The sequence below is a fragment of the Trachinotus anak genome, unplaced genomic scaffold (genome assembly GCF_046630095.1).
Source record: "Trachinotus anak isolate AG129_WGS33_773 ecotype Australia unplaced genomic scaffold, CSIRO_AGI_Tana_v1 ptg000010l, whole genome shotgun sequence".
NCBI classification, from domain to species: domain Eukaryota; kingdom Metazoa; phylum Chordata; class Actinopteri; order Carangiformes; family Carangidae; genus Trachinotus; species Trachinotus anak.
In genome coordinates this window covers 27,197,961-27,225,058 of record NW_027273861.1, presented here as the reverse complement: position 1 = coordinate 27,225,058, position 27,098 = coordinate 27,197,961, and the positions used below count along the sequence as shown (strand labels likewise).

General features: G+C 45.6%; 1 protein-coding gene and 1 long non-coding RNA gene across 2 annotated transcripts; both read right to left on the bottom strand.

The window, feature by feature from the left end:
- Positions 1 to 316: 316 nt before the first annotated feature.
- On the bottom strand, positions 317 to 3,073 carry LOC139626787 (uncharacterized). Its single transcript, XR_011692416.1, has 3 exons — positions 2,864 to 3,073; positions 942 to 1,194; positions 317 to 771 (listed from the first exon to the last, which is right to left on the bottom strand). It is a non-coding gene; the product is annotated as an uncharacterized lncRNA (long non-coding RNA).
- Positions 3,074 to 19,751: 16,678 nt separating this feature from the next.
- mafaa (MAF bZIP transcription factor Aa) lies at positions 19,752 to 23,805 on the bottom strand. Its single transcript, XM_071486515.1, has one exon. The coding sequence runs from the start codon at positions 22,801 to 22,803 to the stop codon at positions 21,868 to 21,870; it is 936 nt and encodes a 311-aa protein (XP_071342616.1). The 5' UTR covers positions 22,804 to 23,805; the 3' UTR covers positions 19,752 to 21,867.
- Positions 23,806 to 27,098: the final 3,293 nt, after the last annotated feature.

Below are 27,098 nucleotides of genomic sequence, written 5' to 3'. Positions count from 1 at the left end.
TTTTTTTTGCTGAGGTGTGTGTGTGGATGTACGTGTGTGTCAGAGGCAGACGCAGCATTTTAAAGCTCAGGCTTCAGCACAAAGGGAGCTAACCATCAGCGCTTTAAGCTGCAGAGTCCGGCTCTGAGGTGGTGGTGGGGGGGGTTGGTTGGGGTGTGTCAGACCACCTCCCCCTACCATCCCGCCCAGGAGCACCCCCCCCATCCCACCCCCCCTTGGCCCTGCAGCCTGGCAGGGTGATGAAGGAGAGGCTGTCAGTAAGAAAACAGGCCACGCAGAGGTTCAAACAAACTGCTGTTAGAGACACAAACTAACAAGCCTCAGGCCAAGGCTTTTTCTTCATCTCTCTTCTTCTCTGTTCTTCTTCTGTGGTCTTCAGCGTCGGCTTTTTAGTTGCTCAAAGAGTCCTTTTATCATGCACGTCACAGATTCCACCCTCTTCAGCACTTTGTGCGTTTGATTACACCTGTTTATGTGCTGGTGATGTTGTTTGCTCAGCCACTCTGAGTGTGTGTGTGTTTGTGTGTGTGTTCATGACGCTGGTGTGTATGCGTTTGTGTTCTCTTAAACCAACCTGCTGACACAAGGTCTGTCCGGTTTAGATACCGAGCTCTGAGGGCAGCGCTGAACTTGAAACTCTCCTCTGCTGCTTCAGAGTTTGCTCTGACATAAGCGCTCGTCGTTTACACTCTCACTCAGCTTCTTCATGTACACATCGCCTCCGTGTGTGTTTTAGCTCCAGGCTCACACATCAGGGCCGGATCGGGGTATCTGCAAACACACACACACACAAGAGGAAAGGCCGCTGGCACATTTCACCTGAAGGGTTTTGGCCTGTTAGGACAGATTTCCTGCAGTAAGATGTTTTAAAACAGAGCTGCTCCAGAAACCTCTTCGGTTTGCTAATGTGATGCTGTCACCCACCTGCTTCACCGTCTCACCTGGATGGAGCAACATCTGCACACCTCAGATTTCCGGCGTAACTCTGACGACTCTGTGGTGGTGTGGTGTATCGGAGATGGGAGTTGGTGGCTGACTTTGTGGAGCAGCAGGAATCAGCTGCTGCTAAATGTGGAGTCAACCGAGCAGGTGGTGGTTGATGTTGGGAGGAGATGGATGAGGAGGCTGGGGTTGTGAGCTCTGCAGGAAAGTTGGGCATCTACTGGAATAACAGGCTGGACTGGAACACTGACACTGTGTACAGAAAGGAGATGAGCAGATTCTTCTATCTATCTATCTATCTATCTATCTATCTATAGCAGCTGGCGAGTGTCCCCTGCAGTGAGTCCTGTCCTGCACGTTGTCCTACAGGCCTGTGCGTCCTGTGACCTTAGACGCTGCCCATGATTAGTTTTTATGAGGCCTAATGAATGCTTATGCAGTCTCTGACCGGCTCTGATTAATATTGATGACGTCCTGGGATTGCTGACATGCACCTTTCCAGAAAGACTTGATTATGACCCGTGCATGTTAACACACAAGTCGTCTTGAGGAGGGACGAGAGGGACGACACCCCCGTTACCACATCATGGTGATATCACAGTGCAGAATATGACCGGAGCATGTTCAGTTGCAGCAGGAGTGAAGGAGCAGAAAGACTGAAACTGTGAGAAGGAGACGTAAAGAATGTTCTTTTTTTTTCTTTTTACGTGTTGAAAAATGATCTGTCGGCAGCACCACTGAGCTTTTTGCACCTACTGTACATGCATCTTTGTCTGTGAGCATTGCTGTGTGGTAAAGAAAAAGAGAACATCTCTGTAATGTACTCAAGGTGAAATTTCAGGATTTTATGTTGAAAATCATCATCGGCATCAGTTCAAATTTTGCTTTTAAAAAGTTGAATAATTGGCAGTTTTGCCATTTGTTGTTTTAACGTTTACTGGAACTTTGGTGCATAATCTGCATCTTATTTGAACTTCCTCTATTTTCTCACCACTTCCTGTTTGTGGAAACATATTTTCTGAGCCTCCCACCCTGCAGAAGGACTTTCTCACAGTAAACTGCTGTAGTTGTTCGACAGTCTGAATCTCAATTTACTATTTGTATCCGAATCCTTTTGAGTCCCTTACAGAACATAATTAGGTTTTCTGTTCAATATTTGTAAGTAACTGAAGGTATGAATTACTACAACTCAATTTCTATCTGTATCATCTTTGTTTGGCTAAGAAGGCAAAAAACTACATTTTGAACTGTCAATTAAATAATTACACACCTTAATATAATATAATTTCATTAGCTACTTGCTAATGTGTCAGTGCAGGAGAATGGTTTGGCTGCATCCATTATCATTCTGCTTTATGGGAAAAACACTTTGGCTTATTTGCTTTTCTTTAAACCAATCACAATCGACACTGAGCCCAGGATGCATGGACGGTGCCCCTGTAAAATAGCGTCGGAGGGGAATTTGTCTTGGTTGAAAATTTGCAAATGGGCAAACGAGCAATGTCATTAAAATAACTAGTTACAGAAAGAAAATGCCTCAGAAAACAGCAAAGACGAATCGAAATCTTGATCAAAACTTGACCATTTTCAGTTTGTATGTTGTTGTTGTTTCCTGCAGTGAAGGGGATTTTAAAAACAGTAACAGGCAGAAGAAGCGGAAAGGTGTCTAATGGCAGGCTGAGACATACAGGCTACATCCTGAGACAGAACAAACAGCTGATATAATCTGTCAGGGTGATTTCTGTCAGGCTGAAATGAAGCCTGTGATGTTGCTTTGACCCTGATACTGAAAACTAAAACACAACAGGCCTCAAGTTTACACTCAAAGAAACTTTACATTGATTTTTTTTAATCTTATGAAATACATGAGTGTGTTTGGTAAGAAGCAGAAAGTGAATGATTGATCTCAGAGTGGACTCACCTCATTCAGGTGAGCGTGCAGCTGTCATTCATCCACAGTACCTGGATTTAGCCCCGCCTTCAATAATTCAAGAGAATGGAGGGTAGAAATGGACCGTCCCCATTAGAGCCACCTGTCCATCGCAGACCTGCCACACAGCAGGATGACGGTTCAACATTCAAATCCACAGACTGTATCTATTAATTAGTAGGTGTATGGAGAGTGAAAGTAACAGCTTCCACTGGCGAGATGAAACTTTTCCAACCTGTTCAAACACAATAATATTCACCGTGTTCCAGCAGCTGTTTGTGACTCACTTCATATCAGAGACCAAACCGAAGGGAAACTGTGGGAGATTAGGAGACAGAGAAAAGTAAAGGTGGAATGACAGGTGCGGAAAAGGGAGGACTGAATAATTCAGTGAGTGGTCTGGCAAGATTTCATCTCTCTGTTGATCACTCTCGTCACTTTTCCTGCCCCTGCTGCTTTTAACCTCCCTCCTCATCCTCCAGTGTTAAATCTCACACCTGATTTTCTTTTGGTACAATGGTTTTAGTCACACTTCAGTCAGCTGATTGTTACCTAAATGTGTCTCATTAGTCTAATGCCATGAAGACACAAAACTTGGTGAAGCCTTTTGAAATAACAGAGTCACTGATGGAGGTTGAGTTGTTCACATGAGGGTGTATGAGGAGAATCCAAACATCCACAAATGGTGCTGCTTCATCACTGTAATAAAATAATGTGATTGTTTAAAATGGCAGAGAAACTCTTGCTAATATTCTTTATGAATATTAATATTTATTTATTTATTAGTTTTTTTTATGTAGAAATTACAAACATTTCATAGTATCAGCTTCTCAAATGTGAGGATGGGCTTAATTACTTAAGAATTATTTCATAATTTTCCAAATATAGGCAATTAATTATTTTAATGTAATCTATGTACTGTAGAGGCGTCACTTTGGACTCTGGGTAATTGTGATGAGCCACTATTTTCCAAATACAACATTTTCCAATCAATTACTTAACAATATAATCAGCAGATTAATCCATAATAAAAAATAATCATTAGCTACAGCCTCAGATAAAACAGCTGACAATAGGTTCATGTGATAAACATTATTGATACGTCGATGAGCTGCTGTTGAAACCTACTTTAGCTGTACTTGAGCTACTTTTGCCCAACTTTGATACAGTTTACAAATGTTTTTGTAATTTTTGTCTGACAGCTGTTTTGTTTTCATTGTTGGAAACGTCAACATCAGTAGCAAAGATGTTTTTTCCATCCACCACTGCCTGAGACCTAAAGATCTGAAGTTTTATTTAAAGTAGTTTTACCTCAGGTTTGGTCGTGGGTTCAAAGAAACGTGATTGATTGGCCACAGTCATGGTCGGGAAGCAGCTGAGGGATCATCTCCTTGTTTTTCCAGTAGTGACTCCTTCTGGTTAGATGGTTCAGTACAGAGGGAACCTGACATCTTGAAGTGGGAGAAAATGATTAACAACTAGAATAAGAATAAAAAAACACTGTCATCAGACCTTATTAGCGAAGCCCTGTAGCTAACTGCTCATTGTGACTGTGACACATGTTAATCAGGAAACCAACAGTGATAAACTGTTTCCTTCCTTGTTCACAGACAGAGATCACAAACAAAAAAATACTCATTCTATTAAAAGTACTTTGTTGAATTTGCTGAAAGCAGCAGAAAAGTTATTTTTTACGAAACATAACTTGTTTCTCTGGACAGTTTTAAGTCAGTGTTTACTCTCAGTGAGATATTTAAAACTGAAACCTTCAGAAAAGAGTCTGAGATCATCTGCAGCTGATGTTTGACCACAGACAGAATCCACTCACTTTGCTTTATTTCAGTTTTTCTTTTCCTCGCCATCCTCCACCTCATCTTTCCTCTCATCATGTCTTCCTCCTGTGTGTTTAGTCCCTGCTGACGGTGCATTTCTTCATCAGACTTGATACTCACTTTACACACAAGGCTCACACACACACACACACACACACACACACAAAAACACAGGCGTTTAGTCTCCATGGACAGTGTACACACTCAGAGTCACAGCACAAAAGGCACCATGGGAAATAAACTCCTAATTGGGGAGAGGAAGAGAGAAAGAAGAGTTGATGGCACTGTCGCAGTTTAAACCTTTGTAGTATAAAAGCAGCAGAAGAAGAAAACGCACATGTGGTTATGAGAAATGTTGAGTTGGAGGGAAAACACTGAAAATAAAAGTGGAGACAGACATGGAGATAGAAGAGAGGGAGGGGAAGCTGAGGAAGGAAGAAGTGATTACTGACATGGACCTGGGCCTTGTAGCTGGAGGTGTTTGACTCAGGTGCAGTCAGGGAGCACAAGTTTACTCAAGTACTGTAGTTGTTCTCTAATTTTATACCCCTTTATACTTCTGCTGCAAGTTGATGCAAGTTTACAGTGATTGGTCAAACACAGGAGCCAATGCAGCAACAGCAAACGCCATTTTTAAGAACCTGTGTAAAACATTAGCCGTGTAAACAACAGCTCATAAATGGGACATAGTGAAGTCCAGGCTTTATTAAGTGTCTAATGACGGGGAAAAACAACATGATTTTGTATGTCACACAGAAGTGACGTTGCTATAACAACCGCCGGCTGACATACATCACTTAGTGTTCCTGTTGGTCTTATGAATGCAAACAGAAAAAAAGTCCTTGGAGGTTTGCAGTTCTTGGAGGAGCTCAGTTCCTCTCAGTGAGTCCCCAGAGCGGTTTGGTCTGAAAACAGCTCGGCCACATTCAGCCTCGACAAAGTGTAGAAAACTTTTATTGAAACAGAAACAGTGGTGAGTTAACACCCTGCTGAGTTAGACCGTAACATACCGCAAAAACACACAAAGTGTCATTTTTACATTTCTGTTCAAGTTCAGATTAAACAAAGATAGTGGATTCATGCGTTTTAGAGGTGTTGGTCGTGGTAGTTTTTGGATTTAGGATGGAGGCAGGCTAGCTGTTTCCCTCTGCTCTCATTCTTTGTGCTAAGCTAGGCTAATGAATCCACATCTTTGACTGTCATGTTATGAGTTGATGAGGACCAAAGCATCATACCATCAGTCTCTGTGAAGCTTCAAAAATCTAGAAAACACTATAATGTAGTTTTTCTACAGACCATTGGTGAGGAGCCTTCTGTCTTCAGACGGCCACATCTCATTGGCTCAGTCCTTCAAAGAGGCGGAGTCTGAGCTGAGACACAGAGCTGATGTGAAACTAAACGTGGTAACTGTGCCAGTTTAACTGTGTTCTGATACTGAAACATGAGTTAATGATGATTTATTAATTAAAAACACTGTGGATACAAGCTCTAATTATTAATGTGCAGGCAGCGTGTTTGTGTTTGTATTCCTGTGCGTGTGTGTGTGTGTGTGTGTGTGTGTGAGGGGTGTCACTCTGCCTGGCTGGAGTGAGAACTATCTCCTTGGTAACTCAGCACCTTTCCCCTCTCCCTCTCCTGAAGTTGACCTCCCACTGAGTACACCGACACCCTTGTCACATCACATCCACCCCATCCAAACACACACACACACACACACACACACACACTCACACACAGCCGCTGCATGCTTCATGAATATTTAATCAGGGCTGGTCTTATGACATGCAGTATCAGACCAGTGCAGAAACATCCCATCAGAGCCCCACAGAGGCTGATTATTAACCGAGCAGCGCGTGAAAGAGACACACACACACACACACACACACACACACACACACACACACACACACACACACACTAACACACATAAATAAATATTTTTTTATCTTGTCTCTAAACTTACGAACTGGTGTCAAAGAGCTTTGGGGTGAATGTAAATGTTTTTTCCTGTTTTCAACAGTTCAGATTATGTGAATATGTGAATTACATCTTTCTGTTGCCTGTGAGTTTGGTGCTGTCACCTCTGACGCTCCAGTGCTCTGGTTTCATTTCTCCACCTCTGTCAACAGATCATCCGATGACATGAAGATGGAACGACAGAGATGTGTCTGACGGCTGCAAGAAAGGAGGATGATTCACATGTTGAGTGTCATCATTCACAGACAGACGAGGCTCACGCCAACTTTTCACTTGTTCATTTTGTGTTCACCTCTGATTTCAGTCTGCTCATGTTTGTTATTAGTGATTTGCTCTAAAGAGAGTTTGGAAATTGGGATGAAACAGTCAAAAAAATTTTCTAATATTTCAAAGTTTTACTTAAATAATAAACTGACTTTACTCACAGGTTTAGATGATAAACATCAGTTTTAATTTCAACATTTCTCATGATAAATCATGTTTTTTTCCCTCTTAGTTTGGTTTGGAGGATAGTTACAAACACTACATTACCCATGAGCCTCAGCCACAAAGTCCGAACCTCAGCAAAGCCAAAACACTGTTGGGATTCAGTTTGGAAAACGAAACTCTGAAGTTCAGAATCAGAATTTTAACTTCTGTGATTGGATATTTCTTATAACAAAATGCTCCCTGCTAATACATGACTTTATCCACTTTATTGGTTCAATAATATTAAATGCAAATATAACATTTTATCGTTTGGGTTGAAAAGTTCTGTTTATTACTCAGGGTGCAGAGCAACAAAGTAAAAACAAACTGGTTTAGTGATTAGTGCGATAAGTTCCATCATTAGTTAACATCAGCAAGGTTTAATAAAAATGTTAGTTATTTTTGAGTTGTGTGTTTTTTGAGTTGTGGTCTTACATTATCCCAAATGCTTCCATCAATTCTCAAATTCCAGAAATAAGTCATTTTCAATGACGTCACATCCTGTGTCTGTCCGGTTGTGTTTGTCTGCCAGAAGCTCAAAACTGACTTTTATCCACTTTTATGAAACATTTTAAGATAAACTTTTCACACCTTGGTTTTTTTAAGTTTATATTTGAACCAGATGAAGGATTTTGGTCATCAGACGTCTGGACCTTAAGTTATCAGAACAAAGCCGAGTGAATGTGAGACAGCTCCGAGATGTTCTGCATCTGCAGAAGAGCATCAGTGAATCACTCATTTTTGAAGTGAAACTACTTCATTTGGTGTTTTTACTGGTTTTAATCTCCTGATCTGTTTGCTGTGGAGAGGAGGAAACCTCTGTGGAGGATTCAGCTGCTGGAGAAAAGCTCCTGAACGTCTGGTTCAGAAGTTATCAGAGAAACAGTTGAAACAGCAGCAGTCTCAGCTCCCACCCCCTCCCTGACATCTTTTGTCCACCGCATGGTGTCGGCGAAACACTGACTTGTAATGTGAAACTGATTTATTCAGAGTTTTCACTGGTTATAATCAGCTGGTCTGTTTGTTGTGGAGAGGAGGAGACCTCTGTGGAGAATTCAGCTCCAGGTAAAAACCTCCTGAACCACTGACACTGAAGGATCCAAACCAGGAGAAGCTGACGGCAACGGTGGTGAAGACAACAACTCCCATGATCCCACAGTACTTCTATCAAATATAGGGGCTCTGAATCAATCAGGACCAAGACCTTTGATTGTTGTTACTGTTGTTACTGCAGCCAGTCCTTCTGTTTGTCCTTCCCTCTCTGGATGACCTGACCTCGGCCCTCCAGGCTCCGCCCCTCCACTCATCCGTTCATTTCCACTCTGGATTTCCCAGAGCTGTCACTCATTCATCCTTCTCCTTACAGTCCGGTGGTCTGACAGGATGTGGAAGATGAATCTCTCTCATCAGGACCAGGGTGAGGCCCCGCTCCAGGGGGGATTCCCACCCGCTCCCCTCCTGACAGGTTTGATGAATCTCCCCTTCCCCTCTTCTCCGGACGCAAATCCTGAGGTTTTAACCAAACGCACCGCTGCTCCGTCTTTCGAAGGGGTGGGAGACGCACCGTGGGACATTTCTCTAATGAGAGATGTGACATTTCAACCTCGACTTCAGCTCAGCTCAACCTGACTCGTCCTCCTGCCCGGTGGTGAAAGTCGACAGAGTCCAGTGGTGGATCCAGTTCTTACATCAGATAGTGAAGCAGCTACTGTCAGACTGAAGTGATGCCAGTTTACTCACCTCAAGGTTTTAATCTGATTAAAAGTCTGGTATCAGTGTTTGGACTTTTTCTTCTTTGACTGTTCAGAAAGAACAAAACGTTTGGTTGGTTTCTGCTTTTCCTTATCTTTTTTCATATTTATCAAAAATACTGATTGTTTTTACTGATTATTTGTGATCAGAATTATGTGAAAGTTGCACTACAGTCCAGTGAACCTGCAGACCAGCCACTCAAACTCCCTTAATAATAATCAGCCCAAGTCTCAAGTTTAACCTGTAAAGGAAGAGGTGTGTGGGAACTGAAGCCTCAGCCTCCCGGGTGAAGAGCCTGCTGTCATAGAGACGGATACAGCCCACACTTTTGAACAAACTCCCCATGACGACATTCAGAGTGTTGCACAGAAAAAGTAGAAGTGACAGAAAAAGTTGTAGAAATGAGGAAGGAGCGGAGAGAGAGGTCCAACCTCCACTCACCTGGAAAGGAAGGTGATGTTCCAACGAGCACATCCTCACACCTTCGTCGATCTTACAGGTCTGTTTACAGGTGTCAGTCGGCATCAGTTGGAGTTTGGAAAAAAAAAAAAACTGGAGGTATGGTGTTAGAAAGACATCAGATCTCTGCAGCCTGCTCCTCAGGCTTCAGGTTACATAATCTGCAACTAGCAAAGTACAAGTGCAGTTCTCTTTTAAGTCTCACATTTCAATCATTCAATCATTATTCGTGATGCACAGATGTCAGTTTTGCACACAGTCACACTTCACTGCACCGTGGAGATGTCCATTTCCATCAAGCTTCTCTCTTTATATAGCAATTACGTAAACTTGGGATAAAACTGGGTTTGTTCTGGGTTTTTCTATGTTGATGATGCAGTGAAAGAAAAAAAGACAGTTGATTTGACCTGAGTGAACTGACGATTCAAATCATCGAAGCTCAAGGAGCAGAACCAGATATAAGAAGGAAAGAAGTCAGAAAAGGGACGTACTGAAGAGCTGAGCTTGACGAGCTCAGTCTGAAATGTCCCAACATGGCCACTGTAGTCCTGTTTGCCTTTGAAAGTTACTCTGCGAAAAGCAGGAAACCAAAACTGGAAATAGTCAAGTACCAGAGTAGTAAATCTGTATTTAGGGACAGATTGAAGCTGGATCGTTGTCAGAGGTCGAAACAACAATGGTGGCTCAGTGAGAAGTTGGCAAGGACCTGAAACTTTGTAGACGTTTGATGCCAAACTGCATCTTCTGGGTGTCAATAAAAACTGGAGAGTTCACAGGGTCACTGCTGTAAGGGAACTATTATTTTCTGCTGGAGAGAAGGGATTTAATTACCGCCTCGTTTGCAGGATCCAAGAAGTGAAAGAGTTCAAGGAAATGGAAACATAATTTTATCCATCTCCAAAATATTTACTTCGAAGCACTGACCTTCATCTCAGACTGCAGCTCTGCCCTGTCAAAGCTTTTCAGCTTCACTTCAACGCTAAGCTGTAAAATAAAAATCCACTCACATCAGACAAAAAAGATTTTAGCCCCCCCCCCAAAAAAACACCACATATTTCTGGGTTTGTGTGGATTGTGGTTTTCAGAAGCCGATAACTGCGGCGTCTGTCCTTAAATCTTAATAAAGGCCATGCAAATTTAATCCATGTAAACAGCGCCAGGTGAGTGGACTGTGGAGGATGACTTATTCATGGAGGCCTATCTGACCGAGACCTGCTGGAGGGGGGGAGAGAGGGAAGGATGGGGCGCGGGGGGGGGGGTGATGTGTGTCCAACTGCTCATCAGGCTGATCGCGTGTGAATGTCACCATGCTCAGATGCTGAGCTACGCCACCGAGGATTACAGGAGGTGGAGTCAACATAAATACATATAGGTGGGTGAGGCAGTGGTGGGGGGCATGGATGTTACAGTAAGTGCTGATGATCGTCTGCTACACAGACAAGAAATCATGAGCTGTTTTCTGTCAACAGTGAAATGCAAGGATGACACAAGCAGGCGGATTCCTCCGATCACCTCCTCCTGTGTGCTCATTAAATGTCCTGCTGTTGTCTTTGACTGGACGGTGGCAGATTGTCCTCGCGGTCCGCTCGCTGTTCGTTCTGTTTGGGGGCTGAAAAAAAAAACCTGCTTTGTAAATGGAAAATAAACAAAGTGCCACGAACCAAGTACAACAATGATATTTCAGCCAATCAGCAACAGGGGGCGTTCGTGTCCCCGCACATGACAAAGGAAAGAGGAAGAAGAGGGCAGATGGAGGGAAAAGGGCAGCGGCAGCGGGAGACGGTAAATCTGGTACATGCTAACGGATAGTGCCAATCTGAGGATTACCAGGGGAAGGAGAAGGAGCAGTTTACCTCTCTGGACCGTGTGAAGTTTTGAGTGGGACCGATGGAGACTGCAGACGAAACCTGCCTGCAGACTGAACCACCAAGAGGCCTGTTCTTCCTGTTGTTGCCCCGTCTCACTGTTGGGGCGGGGGGGGGGGGGGGGGGGGTTCATAGTGGTGCAGTCAGTGATTCAGATTAAAAGGGACAGAAATATAAGAAAGAATATAAAGTTGAGGTGGAGCGAGAAGTTCAGACCCTGGCTCCTTCCTCACCTCCACACAGCTGACCGATGGTGGTCAGACACATGCTGTGGTTTTCACTTCAGTTTTATTTCTAATGCACCAACTCACAACATACTTTTACTTTACAGGTCAAGACCTTAAAAAAAAGAGAGAGAGAAACACAACAGTTCCCATGACGAGCATCACTGGTGACAGTGAAGAGGAAAAACTCCCTTTTACCTCCAACAGGACTCAGGGTGGAGGGGCCGTCTGGCTCGACCAGTTGGGTTGAGAGGAGAGAGAGGAGGGAAGGAGAACGGTAAATGGTTAATGGACCAAACTTTTCTAGTCTAATCGACCACTCACAGTGTTTTACAGTGGAAACAGCACAGACCCATTCACACACTTGTTCATACAGCTGTTTTCCCTCCACATACAGCCCCTTTAAACCATACACACACATTTACACACAGAAGATACATCAGTGGCAGTTTGGGGCTCAGTGTGTTCAGTTGCCCAAGGACATTTTCAAATGAAGACCGGAGGAGCTGGGAACCGCTGACCTTCTGTAACTCCATCAGTCTAGAGAGCAGGAGATATGGAGCGAACAGAGGTGTTTGATGCTCAGATTTTAAAGTCAATATGAAAACAATGAGCCGAACTCGACTTCGCCCGAAGGAGATCAAAGCACGGACAGGAGCCTGCATCAGCCTGTAGACCGGAGCAAATGAAGTAAACCGAGAAAGAGTGAAGCAGAACTGAACAATGATGCTTATAACAACAGCAGCGACCACCACAACAGCAGCAGCAGTGAAGGTAGAGAGCTGTATCAGTTAGAGAAACCACCGCGACGCAGAAGGAATAGAACAGCTGGCCCCAAACTGCCAACATCTCTCACCACAAGAAACACCTCCGAATGAAAAGGCAACATGTCAGACAAGCAGCTCCTCTCTTTCACCCGCTCCCTTTAGTTCCTCTCTGCTCTGTCTCTACCTCCTTTGCTTCTCCTCGCCGTCTCCTCTGTGACGGCCCACACCGCTCTGTCACCGAGCGGGGGGCTGCCATGACAGCTTCAGCACTCTGTCTCCGTCTCTTCTGCACCACGCCGGCGCTGAGTCTGCACTCCTTCACCACAAAACACTTCTTCATTCTGTTTATTTCTCCTCGTCTTCCTCCTCCCGCAGAGCGATTCCTCCACTCGCTATTAAACGGGCTAAATGAGGACATGCTTTCATAAGGCGGGAAGCTTTGAGTGTACCCCAGTTTAAGTTACATGGCAGAAGAAAGAGGACGTGGCGCCGTCGCTTCCTGTGACTTTGACGGTCTCTGTCACACGGTGTAATTGAATTTAGACGCTTTCTGCCTCCCTCCATCTCTCTCTGATATTCTTATTGTAAATTTAATTGAGGAAACTTTTAGCAGGTACATGCACCAAACTTCTACCAACGCATGCTGAACTCTGCTGCACTGAGAAAAACAACAGCGATGGACGTCGATGCTGTCGATGTTATAATGGTTAAAACAACCCATGTTTACCCCCAACCCCCCTCTGAACCCTCACATCTACGATTTGTCAGAGAGATCCTGAGTTTTTACTGATGGTTGTCCCATTGGCTGGAGAAACAGCTGATCAATCAAAGTACACTATGTAAGTATACTTTTCAAGCATCTGTACTTTACTTGAGTATTACTCTTTTGTAAACTTATGACTTTGACTCTACACTTGACTCCATGACATTTCTATAAAGGACTCATTACTTGAATCAGAGCTTTTAGTCAGTGAGATTCATTTTATTTTATTTTGAAAAAACCAATAGGCTGCTGCTGTGTTCATCACGGGAGAGAAACCAATCACCGCCAACTCCTACACTGTCAGTCATGTTGTGTTTGCTGCACTTTTGAGCTACAGTAGTAATATTTTATTGATCTCTAGAACCAGATGATAAAAGACGTGGTCAGCTGTTATTCTGAAAGAGTTTGTCTAACTTCACCTTAGACCTTCCTGCGTAGGATGCGTCCTTTTTTTTTTGTGTCTGTCCACACTCTTGACTTGTGTCCTCCTGCATGACAAACAAGACAAACCCCAGTTAAGGAACATGACACACTCACACACCGTCGGCCATCCTGATGTGCATCAGTCCGGACAGTGTGTGTCTGCCTCTGGGTCCAGGTCCTCGGTGTGTGTGTCAGACTCAGTGACACCTCAGTCACTTCAGCTCTGCGGCCACCACGGGTGCCTGCGCGGCATTTTGCAGGCGCAGAGGGGGACAGGGTGGGCGACAGCGGGCGGCGTTGGTGCTGGCGTTTCCTGTCATCTGTCTGAGAGTCGGTTTGGCACCAAGCGAACACAGATCCACCCTGAGGACGCAGAGGAGTCACTCAGAGAGACAAACGGCTCATGTGATGGGACTGTGTTAGAAGTCTGGTCCGGCCTCATGTGGTTTGACGTCCTGGTGGGAGCAGACGACAGTGTTTGAGCTGAGAGTCCAGCAAGTGTTTAAAGTTCAGTGGGAATCCTAAGTAAGGCTGGAAAACATCTCTACGGATCCACAGAGAGAGGGGGATTATGGGTAACTGTATGTTTCAGAGGCTTACAGACGCTCACACACAAATAAACAAGTGAATGATTGATTTAAAAGAAAAAAACAGGAACACCTGAAACTAAAAATCTACACAGGAATAAAAGAAAGAGTAAATATCTTTAAATGACCCAGTACAGTTTGTCTCATGATGCTTTTAAAATGATTTTACTGAATCTTAAAACCTGAAACATCACAAAAACAACAACATTCATTTTTAAGTTTCACTGCAAGTTTATGGTCACGCTACAGAATATACACAATGTGTGTGGGACTGGACACTGAGGGATGTCAGTGGACCATGTCTCTGATGGTGTGTGTGTGTGTGTGTGTGTGTCTGGTGCAGGAAGTGAGTGTGTGGTGTGGCTGCAGGCCAGGCCGAGTGGAATAATTGATTGCCGATTGACCCTCCGCTGCCACTGAGGACAGTCCTCTCCACTGCATTACAGCACAGTGGTCAACGGCATGTGTGCGCCTCCACGACCGTGTGTTTATACTGTACGTGTGTGTGTGTGTGTGTGTGTGTGTGTGTGTGTCATCGCTCTGACCACAAACCGCAGCCACAAACCAAACTACTATGATGAAAACAAAAAGGCCTGAACGACCCGTGACACCAAGAAAAATGAATGAAGGTTGAGAAATAATGACGATTCAGACAGAAATGCTGAATCACACACACACACACACACACACACACACTGAGAGAGAGAGAGCGATGGGGAAGTGAAACATGAAGGGAAGTGATAGTGGTGGTTTGGGGACTCAGCAGGAACTCGACCCCTCGTTAAAAGGTCGACTCAGTAAATCGCCTCGTGACCACCGTCAACAGGAAGTAAAATAACATGAAGGAAATTCTCTTTAACTGAATTACTGGCAACAAATAATGAGCTGAAACTGCTGCTGAGCATAAACATGAGGCATAAAAGGCTGTACAGTAAATATTCAGCTGTAGCAGACAGTTATTGTGAAATTGAAAATGAGTGTGATAACAGTTAAATGCTTAAAAGAGAATATCTGGAGGTCATTTTCTCTTTATGGAGCATTTTAAAGGCTTTTTTTACACTTTCTGGTGAAGCGCAGCCTCTTCTCTCTGGTCCGCACACCGGCCCTCCTCCTCCTCCTCCTCCTCCTCCTCCTCGTTTAGAGATCAGCACATCATCCCTCCACTCTCATTTATTTGTTTGTTTATTTGCTGGTTAGGTTTGTTTATCACTGTATTTTCAAAGCACGGGACAAGGTTAGATTTGCTGTTTGGGCATATTTTCTCCTGTGATAGCATGTTTGAATTTGTCTACTCAGCATGCAGCGTGTCAGTGTGTGTGTGTGTGTGTGTGAGAGACAGTGTGGAGCGGGTGGAGGCAGGGCACATGCTCAGGGGTCGCAGCAGCAGTACGGTGCTACCGGTGCCAAATTGCTTTTCTGGGCGAGTCAGGCTGAGGGACCGGCTCAGGTCGCTCCTGCTCTGTGGGGGGTGGCTCCTGGCCCTGGGTCACTAACTCAATCACCAGATCAGGAGTAATAATTATTAATACCCTGTGAGCGTTAACAGCACGCAGGTGATTTATCAAAAATGTCGATTACATTTTGCGCAGGGTGACAACTTTCAAAAGCTGAAGCGGTCCCTCGGGAGCTGGTCTAACTGGAGCACGAGAACACCTCCACTGATGGAGCCCAGCAGGTCTGTGCTAAATGAAAAGGCCTGAACGGATGTTACTATCACAATTCTTCAAAATAAAATCTGTCTCTTTCATTTCCTGCAGGTGATTTTCATTCCCTGAATTTTGGATCAGTTCTTGAAATAAATACAGAGACAGAACAACAATCATGGACAGGTTTAACCTTTAAATGGGGACTCTAGGGAAAAGAAGGTCTGTTGGGCCCCTGATCACCACCACAGAAGGAGTGTAAAGGCTGTTGGAAAACAAGCTGTGTCCCAATTCAGGGGCTACATCCTTCGGAGGCTGCATTTGAAGACAAGTCTGTCGCATTTCAAAGGCTCCTTCTGCGGCCTTCTCCTTCTGGGCAACGAAGGCTCCAATGGGTGGATTCTTCAAGGCCCAAACTTTCCCAAGATTCATTGCACCCAGTTATGAAAGCAAACAACACTGACAGAGAGCCTGAGGATGATACTTTTCAGCTCAATTCAACAGACTGGCTCATTTCAGTTCTTCCTTCGCAGTCAGCGAAGGCTACAAAAGGCCACACCTTCATGGACCGAACCCCCTGACGGATGCGGCCTTTGAATTGGGACTCAACTAGCATCAACGAAAACGACGCTCCACATCATAAACTTATGAAAATCAGTGATGTTCTGATCCCAGTCCAGTCAAACTGCCACATGACTGATGGACAGAAGAATGATTCTTTTCAGAGAACAAGGTCTTTGGGTTCTGTCTAAGAGGAATGAACTGTTTACATCTGTCACTGGTTTAGAGATGCTCATCAGCCCACCTGTCCTCACAGAGATCATCAGCCTGCTGATGTAGATACAAGTGTGGTGGTGGCCATTTTTAAACTCTTTGACCTCGACCAATCTGTTTACATTTGTGATTTGTAGTCACTCTTTGCATTGATGCTTTTTTTCCGTTAGTCTCACACCTGCATGTGGTGTGTGCACAACTGAGCTTCTTCTTCTTCTGTGGTGGTGGAGGTGGTGGTGGTCAGCTGGAGTCCCGCTTACAGCATCATCAAACCACTGTTGTTGTTTTGTTTTCTCTCAATGTTTGTCAGGAGAATAAAGTTCAGACTAATCAGACGTTAACTCTCCTCACTCTCCACTGACCTTCACAGCTCAAACACAGTCAGATTTCCTGCAGGAAAACTGCACAACTTTATTCAGCACATTTTAAACTGAAATAATTAAAGTCTCCAAACTAGGCCACAGAATTAGCTGATAATGTCGGACCTGATCTAAGTGCTGCTGTGCTTTAGTGGTCCAGATTCTCTAAATATTACACAGTGGTTTGTGGGGTCCCTGGGGGTCTGCAGGGCCCCGCGGCAGTTGTTCACTTTTGTAATCCAGCTTTGACACCAACAAAAACAACAACAGGTGAAGGAGGTGGAGGCTGAGGTCGTTATCAGCCTTATTAAAAGGATGTGAATCCATCAGCAGCACGCAGCCTCCACACTGTTTGTCTGGACTGTGTTTATAACGTGTGTGTGTGTGTGAGTGTGTGTGTGTGTGTAGGTGGGTATACTGTAGGTAAGCTGAGCCGAAGAGACGCTGACTGTGTCGAATCTCAGCAGCAGCAGCTCCAGACGCCAGAGACACACTGCACCTCTCTCTCTCTGTACGTTATCCTCTCTCTCTCTCTCTCTCTCTCTCTCTCTCTCTCTCCATCCTTCTCACTGCTTCACTTGTTTTGTTTCTCAGATGCAGCTCAGATGGACACTGCTCTGAAAAGCCCACGATGTAGTCATGGTGATCTCACTCTGTCTCAAACACACACACACACACAAGCTACATGCCTGCTCCTTCATTCCACTGCATACCAACATAATCTTTATGTGTGTGTGTGTGTGTGTGTGTGTGTGTGTGTGTGTGCTATAAACACACACACTCTCTGACTCTCGGTGAGGTGACGGCTGTCACACTGCTCAACGTTTCCTCTGAGTCAGCAAAAACCGGGAGAGGAGGAGAGTGATGGAGAGGCTGAAAGGAGGGAGAGTGAGGGAGAGGAAGAGGAGGAGGAGGAGGAGGAAGAGAGAGATATTAAGAGAAAATTAAAATTTGAACTGAGCTGAAAGCTGCGTGTTTCCACCCCCAAAAAAAGATTTCATCACTCAGCAGTTTGAATCGTTTCTGACGCTGGTGAACAGAAACGTGTAGAGAGACAGTCTCACTGACAGAGCAGGGTTCGTGCTGCACCGGTGGCTCCGTCTGCTTCATGCTAATTGCACAGATGAGCGTGGAGCTGTACAACCAATCTACATGTACACGTGCAGAGAAACAAGCTGAATGTCACTGATAAACTGTGTTTGAGATGATGTGCTTCAGAGAAACCAGATAGAAAGATAGAAATGTTAAATAATCAGACTTTTTTGGAAAGAGGAAATTAAAATGATCCCGTCTCTCTATTTGTCTCCTTCACAAACACACAGACGAAACACACTCACAATAACTGACACTGCTACAGCACTTCAAACACAGGAAGCTATGGACTTTGCCAGAATCAGTTTTCTAAATCCAGATGATCTGACAGTCAGAAGGAGACAAACAGTTTGTCACTCCTCAGTTTAAATATATTGTGACAACCTTGTTTTAGTTCACATGAGTTTAAAAAGCCACTTTACACACAGCTACACTCACAACCTGCACCAGGAAACATGCACCTGCAGAAGCTGCAAGGCTGTGCAGAAAAGTGACCTTCTGATAGTGACCTCTAACCATCTCCTGGCCTTCAGCGCCTGACCCCTCAACACACACGCACGCACACACACACACACACACACACACACACACACTCAGTCAGTTTGAAGTGAGCCGCCACCCACCGGGCATGACGGCGGTGTCACATCAGCACCAACGCGGGGTGGCATCTTGTCTCAACCCGCACTGCTTCCACCCTGAGAGAGAGAGAGAGAGAGAGAGAGAGAGAGAGAGAGAGAGAGAGCACTTAATGCACACACACAGTGGACAGCGAAGGTATCATGCAAAGCTGCCCTATGGACCCACTCAAAACACAGAGTGAGAAAGAGTCGTGCTCCTCTACCTCGCTGCTCGGCGGTGGCGGGAGGAGGCAGCGAGCCGGCGGCTTCATCCATCACCGGCTGATGAGGAGCGCACAGGCCCCGCTGACAGCAGGGGGGAGACGGCGGCGGAGTGACCTCCTGGTGCTTCTCTCTCTCTCAGACACACACACACACACACACACACACACACACACACACACACACACACACACACATCGAGACAAATCTGGAAATCTGGGCCGCAATGTTTCCGGAGATGAGAGCAGCCTCTCCCCCAACATCCTGCACTCCACACCGGCTTCATCGGACTCAGAGCGTCCGGTGCAAAAACCTAAATAACCGGAGTTCAAGTTGAGTCACAGCCTGAGACACAAATGACACACAATTAATCACAGAGTTAAAACTTATTAACAGAAAACCGAAATGAAATCAGGGAGTTCATTAATTAATGGCTTCATGATTGATTTAGTTTGGGGCCTAATACTTTTGCGCCTTTACGCAGAAAACTAATAATGATAATAATAAAACTGGTACTAAAAGGCTACAGGCCAAATACTAAACAGAATAATAATGATAATAATGTCAACAGCTTCATTACATTACGATTTTTGGACCCTTTCCTCAACACACTGTCTTTACAACTATCATGTATCGTTCTTCAATCACATTCATTTGACATATTTGCTGTAATTTAAAATGTAATTAATTTTATTTCTTTTTTAAAGCGGTAAAATTCTTGAGATGCAGGTTAAACTCAGTCAAACTTCCCTTCGATTTTTCTCTCACAAATATGAACATGAACATGTTTTATCTGTTACACTCAGCCGTAAATAATCGTAGGTTATTTAACGGGATCATTTGCATGTGGTGATTTACTCACTTGGTTTTTTTATCCACCTTCATGAAGCTGCAGCGAAACTGAGCTGGCTTAAAATAACAAACTAATATTTCAGATTCTTACATAAAGTCCCATCTTTAATTATTTAGAGGCAGGAAGCCTTTCTTCTTTTGTTTTCTTTTTCAAAAGCAAACCCTCCCTGTGTGGTAATGACGGCAGCAGCAGTCTCGACAGCTTTGGGACAGAACTTTTTATTAAACATTATGAAAACAAGATTCTCAACAACGTTCCACTTTGTAGGTTTTTCACTTGTTGACACGTTAGGACACGTTCATTGAATAAATATAGAAATCATATGTACAGATATACATCAACAGCACTGTGCAGAAGTTTGCTTTCCTTTTCCATCTCCCTTTATTTTGCGCAGTTTTCTTTAAATCAAATCAGGATTTCTTTAAGTTGCTTTAGGAAATAAATACTAAAAATGTGAGGATTTATTAAAGCAGGATAATGAAATTAAAACAATAAAAGAGGATCTGCTGTTCGCCTACATTTTTAAAAAGATTATTATTATTTTTTTTTAGATTGGTCGCAAGAATTAAGTTTAATTTTTGATCACATAAAAACATCAGACATTTGAGTAGCAATTCGTGATAATAATAATAATAATAATAATCTCAAATGTATTTAGCATCATTTTCTGGTTATTTTTCTCTGTGCGTTTTGATCTTAAACTGAACATTTCCAGTTTGTGTTCCCGCACATTTCGCCATCCAACAGGTTGCCTGCAGGCTGAGCAGCCGACACTTCTGCACAATATTGCACATATATCTAGGCAGCAGAAAACACGAACCAGGGATTTCTTGTTGACAGAATAATGCGTCGAGTTGCTCCAAGAACAGTGAGCTCTCTTTTCAAACAATCAAAGCATCCTCCCCTCAGACACAAGGTCTCATTAAGACACCGGGCTGCAGAGTAAACCCGCAGGCCCCAGACATTTCTACAAATATTTAAAGTAAATAACAAAAAAAATAAAATAAAATAAAAAGGATAATTAAACTAAAGTCTTTTTTAATCATCAGGTTGGTGCATAGAGTTTTAGCAGCGAATGCAGTCCTTGTCCATCTGACAACCGAATTTACATCCAGGTTTTTAACAGATCAAAGGTCCTATGAGTTAGAAAACAAAACGTTTGTCCATGTTTGATCTCTTCTTAGTGCAGTATAGGCTCGCCTTTGACATTACACGTGTTCAGTATGGAGGAGGATACCATAGACAATTTGCATGCTGTAACATACAAACATTTGTATTAAGACGTTTCGAATAATCCAAGCAACAAAAAGCAGTTTCTTTAAAAAGAGAGAGAAGGTAAAATAACACAGTTGACTGGGGTTTTTTCTCTACACATTATGTACAGGTGGAAATAAATACAAGTCTAAAATCTGGCTCAGTTAATCTCTTTTTTGTCGTTTTTCATTTCTTTTTTAAAACAATAGAAAAAATTGATTGAAAATAGCAGTTAAAGACGCATCCATGTTTTTTTGTTGGTTTTTTTTTTTGTCGCAGTTTAGCAGATTGTTTTGCATTTTAGTCCGCAGTCCTTGCACCTCTCAGGGGTGGAGGAGGTGGGGGGGTTGTGGATGGAGGGAACATTTTGTGGCTTTTTGCATAACCCAGGCCTTTCTATGGCAGAGGAAAGAGGATGAGGAGGAGGAGGAAGAGGAGGAGGAGAGAACCATGGGCCATGCTTTCCATACAGGTGGAAGGATTCTGGGAGATGACTGGAGGGGCGGTGGGGGGGGGGGGGGGGGGGGGGGGGGTTACCATACATGTCCTGCATGCAGGGTTGCAAATAGGGATGGGGAAACTATTAGACTTGCAATATTGAAAGGTCTCTCCTCTGCATCACAGAGCGACCTCTCTCTGAAGAACAGTCCAAACCAGAGGCGGTGTACTGCTGCTTCTGCTTCTACCTCAGTCCAATCTTTAAAAAAGAAAAATCACCCCCCCCCCCCCCAGGTTTTAAGACAAAATCACCTCCCTCTCTGCATGAAGACAGTCATGTCAAACGTCAGGTCGGTTCAGCAGTCTACAGGCTAAGTGATCCCAGGTGTCCACGTCACGACATGAACGTACAGAGATTTTACACGAAAACATGTTTAAGACTTCAGCTGCGCAGGCGCCAGCTCGGAGGAGTCTAAAGTCTCTTCTGCAGAGGGAATAACTGTAAACAAAATACAAACGCAGAAAAACAGAAGTTCATGTAACCAGGGTGTGTGTGTGTGTGTGTGTGTGTGTGTGTGTGTGTGTGTGTGTGTGTGTGTGGAGGGGGGGTTGTGGTTCGGAGTCTCTCACATGAAGAACTCGGTGTTGGCCTGTTTCCCGGACGGGTCTCTTGTGTTCGCGGGTCCGCCGGCATTGTAGGTCCGGCTGGCCAGCTTCTCGTACTTCTCTTTGTAAAGGTCCCGCTCCTTGACAAGGCGCGCCACGTCCTGCTTCAGCTGCTCCACCTGGTTCTGCAGGGTGCACTTCTCCGTCTCCAGCATGTGCCTCTGCTGGACGCGCTTGAAGCGGCAGGACTGCGCGTAGCCCCGGTTCTTCAGGGTGCGCCGCTTCTGCTTCAGGCGGATCACCTCCTCCTTGCTGAAGCCCCGCAGCTGCCGGTTCAGCTCCCGCACCGTCATGCTGACCAGCTGCTCGTCCGAGAAGCGGTCCTCCAGGCGGGCGTGGTGGCCGTGGTGGTGGTGGTGGTGGTGGTGGTGGGCCTGGTGATGGTGGGCCGCCGAGGCCGTGGACAGGTCCTCCCCGACGTACTGCTGCCCGCGGAAGCCCTCGTAGGCCTGGTGGTGGTGGTGGTGGTGGTGCGCGTTGCCGATGAGGGCCTCCACCGCGTCCTCCGGGGTCAGGTTGAGCGCCTCGGGGTTGATGTGGTGCTGGTAGCTGGGGATCCAGTACAGGTCCTCCAGCTGAGGCTTGCCCGCGTTGCTGTGATTGTTGGTGCCGGTGCTGTTGTTGCTGCTGCCGCTGCTGTTGACCCCGCTGGCGAGGCTCTGGTTGGGCTGTGCGCCCGGGCTCGGGGCGCAGAAGCTGGGCGAGGAAGGCACGGAGGAGCAGGGTGTGCTGATCGGGGTGGAGGAGAGGGAGCCGGACGGGAGGCGGTGGCAGTAGCGGTCGGCCTCCGGCGGCTCCTTCTTCACCTCAAACTTCATCAGGTCAAAGTCGTTGACGTACTCGATGGCCAGAGGGCTGTTGGGCAGCTCTGCGCTCATGGCGAGGTCGGTGGCCATGTCAGTCCATGCGACGACTCCTGCCCTCACAGCCAAACCGACGGCGGGCAGCCCTCTCGGATACAGATTGCGAAGGTGAATAAAAGCCTGGACGGTGTGTGTATATATAGACACACGCACACGCCCGGTGCGTGGGGCTGCTGCAGGGCCGGAGGGTGGGAGGAGGAACTTATTAAGGCTGCTCGTCCCTAAGACAACTTCTATATATAGTGGCGTGAATATACGTATGCATGTAAATGAACTTGTACACCTGCCAGTTTGCCTCCGCTCGCTGCTCTTGTTGACAACTTATCCCAGGTCAAATGCGCGCTTTAATACCAGGAGCCCCCGGGGCGGCTGAAACCCGAGCCCGGTGAATTTGGAGACACCGACCTGTCTTGTCCTCGCTTCACCTCTGGAGTCCACTTGCCTCCTTGTGATTTACTGTCCTCGGTTTCTGCTCGATCAAGTGACACGAGAAGATTTTGCGTCTCCTCCGCTCGGTGCGTTATAAATATTTTCCAAGCATCCTTCTTCTGCTGCTGCTGCTGTTTACACCTCGATCATGACGTCCCGGGACCGGAGTCAGTGCAGCATGGCCCGGATTTGAAAGTTTTCTAACACAGTCACATCAGACGGTGCGCGTGTGTGTGGTGTGTGTGTGTGTGTGTGTGTGTGACAGTCACAGGGCGCAGGCGTGCGTAAAGTGCCCGGAGTCCCGGGAATCCAAAACGTAGCGGAGCTTGCAGAAGTTTTCAAAGTTCATGTGAATCTGAGATGCGTCTTGAAGCTGCAGGGTGGTTCTCCCACATGGAGGACAGGAGAGTCTGGCCCCCTGTCGCTGTGTTCAGCCCGGATATTCAGTTCGAGCAGCGTCTGCTCACAGGTTCGGTCCCCACGGTCCTGTCCCCCCCCGTGTTGACTGAGTGTGTTATTATGCAAGAGGTGATAAATTCCAGTTGGTTTTCTCTCCAGCGGCCTTCAAATTGTTTCTGAGAGCTTCTCGGTGCAACCACGTAGTGTCACTGAGGCACTGGCTGTGCAATCTGCACTTATAAAGACAGCGTGGCCCCCGACCCTCCCACACAGAGGTGTGACGGGCCAATGGGAGATCACAGCGGTGCATTTGCATTCTCCTATAGCAGAGAGAGAGAGAGAGAGAGAGAGAGAGAGAGGCTCTGCTCCGGCGGCGGACGGCCGAGAGGAGCCGAGCGGGGCCGAAGCAGAAGCGGAGGCTCGCAGGGAGAGAACAGGTGCAGCAGACCCCCCCTCTAGTGACCGAGCAGATGCTACTGCACGGAGGAGTAAGACGAGAGCTGCGCCACTTTCCCAGAGACAAAATGTTTCCGCGGAAAAGAGAAACACTGGTAAAGAGGGTCGGTGATGTCCTGAAGCTGTTCACACCTGTCCAGATTTCACAGGAAACGAAAATCACTGTTGATTCATGGTCATTCAAATATCTGCACTTTCACAAACTTAAATCCAGTCAATGACAGACTGTTCAGAGGATTTACAGCGACCTGCAACTGCAGCAAACATCACGTTTAACGTGTTCTCATATATCAAAGCCACAGGTTTATATGTTACTGTGACCTGACGTAGTCATTTTAAACCTGGTGAATATGTGAGGAAACATGTTCATTGAACTGATCGTAAATCCAAGAAGGATTTTAACATGATGTTGGATCAATAATATCATCACATATCTACTTTTGGCCCTGGAAAACAGAAACGTGCTGAGGTCAAATCAAAGCAGGATTAAGCTGATTGATCTCGTCTGGACAGATGAATGGAAGAGGACTGTGGTGTCAGTGTGATCACACAGGAGGAAGAGCCTGAACACGGAGCTCAGGGGCCAAGCGGCCAGAAAAAAGAAACTATGAGCGGCTCAAACTGTGACTCTGATTAAATCTATATCACAAGTCTATCGTCTAATTGATTAGAAGCTCAAATGAAAGGCAGAGCTCTTATCTGGGTTGATATCAACTCGATAAAAGTTCAAACGTGGCACAAAAAAAACCCCGTTTCTTTTATTAGATTCATTAAAACGAGCTGCTGAGATCCTCCTCTCTGAGGAAGACACACACCGTCAACTCTATCAATCACTGATCGATTTCAGGCCATGCGCCCCCCTGCCGAAAATCAATCCGCATCTCCGCGAGGCTGGGGAGGCCGCGGTGTGATGGGACGGTCCCGGCGGTGGTCCCGGTCCTGGCCGACAGGGGTTTCATTCGCAATTAACCACAAATTGCTTCCCGACCCACCCCCGCCGATCCACGGATAATTGAGCTCCGCCGTGTGCGTCTCCATTCTGGACACATGTCTTTTTTTTCTTGGGGGGGGGGGGGGGGGGGGGGGGGGGGGGACAAATCACAGCGGAAGGTTGAGCAGGATGTCGATACCGGTGATAGGCATCATGGGAGCAGAGCTTTAAACCGGGACACCGCTGCACCTGACCCGTTTGCCCCCCCCCCCCCCCCAGCGGTATGTGAGTGATATATCTGCGGAATAAAGTGCCGATCTGCGGGAAAAACAGGTGGCAGTAAGTTTCACTTGGTCAGATGTGAGCAGGAAAACCTTGCACAGCTGCTGAGCTTAACTTCCAGTCCGAAGTGGCCATGAAATACGCCCCCCACCCGCCTCAAATCTGCTGGCGAGGAGGAAAAGAAGAGTAGGAGATGAAGGGACGGAAATCATATCAAGGTATTTGAAGTTTAGGTGCTCTAAGTCATTAAGAGAGGTTTTTTTTTATCAAATAAGCAGGAGCTGGTCCTCAAACGCAGAGCTAAGCAGTCTGCATTGAAGTGGCACAGTTAAGTAGATCTGCTGTGGTCCATTCATTGTCAGGGGAAGGGGAGTGTCTGCGGCCCAGGGCTTGAGACATAAATTTTTGAAGTCAGGGTTTTCATTGTGCCTTTGCATATTGGGACTTCGCTGCAAGTGCAGTTCTACCGATTTAAGCAGAATGGACATCAACAAGGTGCAGGATCGGCGGCGGGCTTTGAGCCGGCCAGCCAGCATCCAGGCCAGAGAAAAGACCGGCTCCAGGAGGTGGCTCAGGGTTATCTGAGGCCTGGAGGTTTTTGTCACTGCCGTTAAGTCACTAATGCTGCTGTGGAGGAATCAGCTTGAATTGTGCAGGGATGTGGCAGGCACACACGCACATGCAGGGACGGTGAAGCTTACAGTGGAAATCAGGAGTTCCACCACAGGCTTGTACAGAAAGCATGTTTGTTCACCAGTGGGATGAAAGGTGTTGGGTCTCAAAGAGGCAGGAAATGTGTCAACACAGAGGCCGAAAGGAGGAAAAGGAGAAACTAAACTTCAACGCCAAGAACAACTGGGGTGCTTTGACTGCCGTTTCTTTCAGTGATATCAGTTCACTCTCCAAAGTAAATTCTGAAATCTGAGAACAGTGACTTTGCTAAAGCTGGGGACAGACCCAAAGAGTCGGTGGATGTTATAAAGGCTGCACAAACCACATGACAACTGAGCAGCTATTGAATAACTAAGTAAATAGACAAGACACGGGGGTCATACATCAGCTCTGATTACATCTGCATCAGGGAACTGCCAACATCCTGCAAGAACATGCAATCCTGTGTGTTCATGCACCAAACCAGAAGCAGACATTCATCAAACAAGAGTTGGTCCTGCTGATGAATTTGCAATCCACATGGAAGAGGGGAGGAAACTGAGGAAAATGTGAAATTCGGATGAGGTGAAGGACGGAAAGATGAAAGCAACAGACTGTAAATTCTACAGTGTGTTGGAAGAGAGAAGACTCTATCAGACTGAGGTCAACAGCAGCTAAACCTGTAAAATAATATCTACAGAATATCATTCACAGCGTCAGTTTGCTGTTTGCTCACCTGTTACAGTCACTTTTTGTTTTTCATGATGTTAAAGGTCCCGATCCTGGTAAATATAAAACATACTTAAAATAATCTTAAAGGTTCCATATTGCAAAAAAAATAGATGTCCATGTGTTTGTGATTATAAAGCAGGTCTAGGTTCTATATTAATACTGTGAAAGTATCAAAGCCTCAGTCCACAGAGAAATGCACACAGCCTGTATTCAGAAACTGAGCTTTAAAATGAGACGTCAGGACTTTTGGAACTTTGTGATGTCACAACAAAGCAGTCACCACTCTCACCCATGCCCCAAGCCCCGCCCACCTGGACCCACCATCCAACCTTGCAGGATTTAGTTTCTCTGAGTGTTTACCTGAAATCTGCTATATTTTTACTGGATCACTGAGAAAAGTCAGCCAATCAGAAGAGAGGCTCTCAGCTTCTCCTCTGATTGGCTGACC